General features: G+C 46.8%; 1 protein-coding gene across 1 annotated transcript in view; it reads left to right on the top strand.

Moving 5' to 3' along the window:
• Nucleotides 1-2542: 2542 nt before the first annotated feature.
• The window catches only part of LOC106819885 (ras-related protein Rab-39B-like), a gene marked incomplete at its 3' end in the record, with an annotated part of 6433 nt that continues 3189 nt past the window's right edge, over nt 2543-5786 (top strand). The window contains exon 1 of the mRNA XM_014824460.1: nt 2543-2856. Coding sequence (XP_014679946.1) covers nt 2639-2856 — 218 coding nt within the window. The remainder of the gene's footprint in view (nt 2857-5786) is intronic.

Below are 5786 nucleotides of genomic sequence, written 5' to 3'. Positions count from 1 at the left end.
TGGGACAAGGCCGTACGCAGGAAATTTCTGTAGGCGGGGGCGCGGCGGGGCCAGGGCGCGCGCTGCAAAAGGTACTTCCCATCCTGCCTTGTGCCTAACGTTCGGATTTCCATTTCTTATATTACAATGTAATTTCTCTTTATATATAAGATACCTTTTGTCACATTCTATTCATTTCTAAAGTGCTACAGTATTTGTCCCATTAAAGGATACTCTGAAATCTCTAGGGGGCACTGCTGCTGCGCCCCCTGCTGCGTACGGCCATGGATATAGATAACAGCTCTTCTGTATCTAATTCTATTCTATTCAGATCTGCTATCTATTCTATATCTGGTATTATCTGATCGAAGATGTGCAGGATTCGGACACGAGTCACCAGTGTCGCTCAAGGTCGTTAGTCGTATCAGGCGTACTACAGATATTACCCGGGTACATATATGTAATACACAAGTGCTACCAGACTGTTTCTACAGAGTGTACATACCGACCTAACCTTAACCCTAACTCCTAACCCATCATACCTCTACCATGTACCCTACCTATACATATATATAAAATATAACATAATAGTAAACAACCTAAAATCTACCGTCGTACTTCGGGCGGAGGTTAATAAGCAAAGAGTTGTCTTTATTAACTCCTGATATCGGCTACCTGATTTACGACCCATCTGCGCCAAGCTGGTGTCTTTCCATGCCGCTTGCCCTCCTATACACGTCGTGACTAGAAATATCGACGGGTTTAACAGCAGTTAGCAGACGACCGTCACTTCAAATTTATGACATTTATGATTTCAAACTTAATGTTATAATCACAAAGTTATAGATACCTAGGACCGGACGAGGCCAGGAACGGCACAACTGTTATGATAATTAAGGCCGACTCGTCAGCCGGAGCGAAAGACATGGTCATGACCTGACCTAGTAAGGAGAAACAAGAAGGGTAATTAAGTGAGGGGGAGAACGCAAGTACGCCCTTTGACTCGAAAAGCAGAGGTCGCGCGCGGACGCTGGGTAGCTAAATAAGAGAGATTTAAGAAGAGGGAGATGATAGCAGTGTGCTGGGACCCAGTCGAGACGAAGCTGAACACAGATTCTCGACCAGTGGTCTTCATGTTAATGGTTACTCTTGTATGTAGATATAGATTTGTATGCAAGTTTAGATCATTTGGACTGGCGCTAGAGTGAGTACGGCGTGTACAGTAATGCGGTGATGGATATATGTTATAGCGTGGGTAGAGTATATGTGTCGCGAGTTAAAGAGTTTGTCATACCGCGCGTTATATTTCCGTTGTCGAGGATGCACAGGATAAGCGAAGTGGTAATGTAACGAAGGGAGAAGACAGCGCTTTGTAGTAAGGCGCAGGTAGTGTTACTAAAATACGTACTGTAATAACCGAATGTGGGTTGGGATTGTATTCGTGCGGTTGATTGGAGGGCTGTATTAATTAAGATGGTATTCATCGTGTGTATTTCTATTTCCTGCGTCTCCGTTTCTACAGTGGTCTGTATCTTATATATCTCGAGCGGGGTCATTCCTTCACAGGTACCTAATTATAATACGATCACGCCGTCGCGCGGCGGGCACGCGGTAACACACACACAATATATTATATATACTTATATATATTATATATATATATATTATATATTATATATGCATATATATTATGTACATCAGGAATGCGAGCATCAAAATGCAGTAAAGCGATTCATGTTAACGGCAGGGGGCAGCACGATGTGAATTCTGTAGCTCAGACTACTGGCGTCTGCTCGGCGCTGCTGGCGCCACGCTGCGGACGTCTACGGCCGTAACAGCTCGCGCTGATATCTTGCTATCCAGTTCACGTCGGCGCGCCTGTGTGTGTGTGTGCTGTAGGTGTAGGTGTGTGTGATTTTCCTCTATGCTGGGAAAGTTCAGATCTAAAGAGAGTAAGAGAGAGAGAAACACAGAGCAACATACAGTCAGACAAGCAGACATACATACAGACGGACGGACGGACGGACGGACAGACATACAGACGGACTGACAGACATACCTACGGGCGGACACGGACGAACGGACAGACAGAATGACGGGCTGAGGGACCGGGTGTACAGATAGGGAGAAAGACGGACAGACGGTCAGGCGGGCAGAAAGAAGAGGTGCCTGAACCTGAACCGGAATCAGGCATAGTATATTTCCGTGCGTACATTCAAGTCGAGTTTGTGTTCTGCGTCAGTCCTACACTAACACACAGCGATGTGGATCAGGAGAGGCAGACTGCAGGATAGCGGCTAGAGCTCCCTCTACCGGCAACACGGTGCCGACGTCGACAGTAAATGAAAGGCAACAGCAGTAGTAGCAGCAACCATAGCAGCAGCAGCAGCAGCAGCAGCAGCAGCAACAACAGCAGCAGCAGCAGTAGCAACAACAACAACAACAACAATAACAATAACAGCAGCAGCAGTAGTAATAGCAGCCAGCCAGCAACAGCAAAAAAAACAACATCAGCAGCAGCAGCAGCAATAACAACAACGACGACAACAACAACAACATCACCACCACGAACAACAACAACAACATCATCACCAGGAAAAACAACATCGACGACGACACCGATAAAAAAGAATTCACCACAGCGCCCCCTGCCGCCGACATGGTTGAACCGATCTATGACTACCAGTTCCGTCTGATCCTCGTCGGCGATTCTACGGTCGGCAAATCAACGCTGCTGCGATATTTCTGCGACGGCAAATTCGACGAGTCGTGTGACCCGACCGTCGGCGTTGACTTCTACTCGCGCCTCCTGGAGGTGAAGAAAGGAGTTAGAGTGAAGCTTCAACTGTGGGATACGGCGGGACAAGAGAGGTTCAGGTAAGGGGAGGGGGGAGGCGTGAAGGAAGGGGAGGGGCACGCGAAAGAGAAGAGGGAGAGGGACTTAGAGAGCTTTCTAAATCTAATATCTAAATTTTGGAGTTTCATACCTCCGTGTTATTTATTATTATTATTATTATTATATATATATAGCTATATATATATATATATATATATACACTATACATATATCATCATATACCGACTGATATATACATATATGATCTTTTATATATACGCACACCCATACGCACGCACACACACTACAGACGCACGCACGAACAGACGGAGAGCCAGCTGGTATCGACCTGACTGTGAATGAGACGTAGACCTACAGATTTTATTCCGCCTTGAATAATGCGAGGAAATTTAATAACAACCTCAGCAACCTGACATTTAATCTGCAAAGAGCGGGATGTGGAGCCGTTATGGGGAGATCACGCGCAAGCTACGCAACGCACGCACGACGCACCGCACGGCAACGCACGACACACACGACAGCGCCACACGACGTCACACGCGCGCGCGCACATTCCCCACACACCCACCACACAGGATCAAGCGGCACCACACACACACTCACACACACTGCGTACCTGCCTGGCGTACGGGTGGCGGGCGTGGAGAGGCTGCCTGCGTACCTGACCATACGTGCGTGCCCGCGACCTGCCTGCGTACGCTGCCTGCGTACGCCCGTACCTGCATACCTGGTGCCTGTGTCCCTGCCTGCGTACCTGCCTGCGTACCTGCCTGCGTACCTACCTGCGTACCTACCTGCGTATCTGCCTACGTACGCTTGCCCATACGTACCTGCGCCTGTGTATCGCTGCCTGCGTACCTCGCCTGCGACCTGCTTGCGTTACAGGCTGCCTGGTACCCTACCTGCGTCAAACCCACCTAACGGTACCTTGGACGCTACCTACGTGACCTGCCTGCGTACGGTACCTACGAACCTGCCGTACCGTACCTCCTACGTACCTGCCTACGTACCTACCTGCGTACCTGCCTGCGTCCCTGTCTGCGTCACGCCTGCCTGGCGTACCCTACCTGTCGCGCAGCGTGAGTCCGCGCGACAGGCTGGCGACCATGCGGCGCACTGTGGTGATTGTAAAGCTCAGTGGTACAAATACGTGAACGCGTCCTAGCTCGTGCCGACTGAACCTAGAGTGAACAGGACATGCGTCTAATAACAGAGGAATTGCTCCGACGCATAATGATTCGGACGAATAAAAATAGACCACCCCCACTTTTTCCAATTTTTGGAGGATAAAAATAATTTCGTGACGTTTCGGTTTCACCGGTCATAGCGGCCGCCGGCGTCATATCTCTGCTCTAATTAATTCGACTAATCGCGCTTCCAACATAGAACTCAAAATACTCAGCACGATTAAGGCTGAAGACATGTGCTAGTAATGGCTGAGAAATTTATCAGACATCGTAACTCAAATCCGTCGCGCGGGTCCAATGAGATAGTTACGTACCGAGGCCCGTTCCCTACGCTCACTTCGAGCATCAATGCGCTCTCACCAAGCGCGGCGAGTGGCCGGGTCTAGTTTATCCCTCCCACATCACGCCAGGTCCGGAACGCAATCTACCTCTGTTTAGACGCATGCGAACGCAGAGCTGGTCGCACTGAGACGGCAGATAGACGGATGGATGGTCGAACTGAGACGGCAGATAGACAGATAGACATAGATGATAGGAGGAGGAGATATAAGATGAAGACATTATATGAGGAGATATAAGAGGATGAGAAGATAGAGTGGAGGAGATATAAGACAGGAATAGATAACGTGAGGGAGAAATATAAGCGGAAGAAGATCAGATGAAGCGAAAACAAGAGGAAGAGATGGGATGAAGAGAGATAAAGAGGAAGAGATGGGAATGGATAGAGATACGTAAGAGAAGAAGATGGATGAGTGAGATAATAAGAGGAAGAGATGGGATGCATGAAGATACTAGAGGAAGGAGATGATGATGTAGATATAACAGGAAAGAGATGGGAATGAAGATGATATAAGAGGAAGGATGGGAGAATGAGATATAAGTAGGAATTTAGATGGGGAAGATGAATATAAGAAGACAGAGATGGATGCATGAATCATAAGGAGCAAGAGATAAGTGAGGAGATATAAAGAGGATCCGGAGCGGATGATGAGATATAAGCAGAAAGAGATAAGTGGAGAGATATTAAGAGGATGAGATCAGATGAGGCGATACAAGAGGAAGAGTTTGGGATGATGAATATAAGAAGAAGAGATGGGATGGATGAGATGATAAGAAAAAGGAAGAGGATGGGATGATTTTGAAACAAGATGGAAGAGATGGAATCTGATGAGATATAAGAGAATGAGATAAGTGGAGGAGATATAAGAGGATGAGATAAGATGAGGAGATATAAGAGAAAGATATAAGTGGAGGAGATATAAGAGGAAGAGATAAGATGATGCGATACAAGAGGAAGAGATGGGATGATGAGATATAAGAAGAAGAGATGGGATTATGAGATATAAGAGCAGAATATAAGCGACCTGCTATGAGCACGCCTGTTACTACAGCACGTGAACGCAAGGCTGGTCGACAGACGGACAGGCATAGATGATAGAAGAAGGAGATATAACAGGCGGAGATATAATAGGCAGAGATATAATAGGATGAGATATAATAGGATGAGATAAGTGGAGAATATAAGATGCGGAAATATAAGAGGAAGAGATGGAATGAGCAGATATAAGAGAAAGAGATAAGTGGAGGAGATATAAGAGGATGAGATCAGATGAGGCGATACAAGAGGAAGAGTTGGGATGATGAGATATAAGAAGAAGAGATGGGATGATGAGATATAAGAAGAAGAGATGGGATGATGAGATATAAGAGGAAGAGATGGAATGATGAGATATAAGAGAATGAGATAAGTGGAGGAGATATAA

Source organism: Priapulus caudatus, unplaced genomic scaffold, assembly GCF_000485595.1.
Source record: "Priapulus caudatus unplaced genomic scaffold, Priapulus_caudatus-5.0.1 Scaffold4928, whole genome shotgun sequence".
NCBI lineage: Eukaryota > Metazoa > Priapulida > Priapulimorpha > Priapulimorphida > Priapulidae > Priapulus > Priapulus caudatus.
This window is presented reverse-complemented; position numbering and strand designations above follow the sequence as displayed.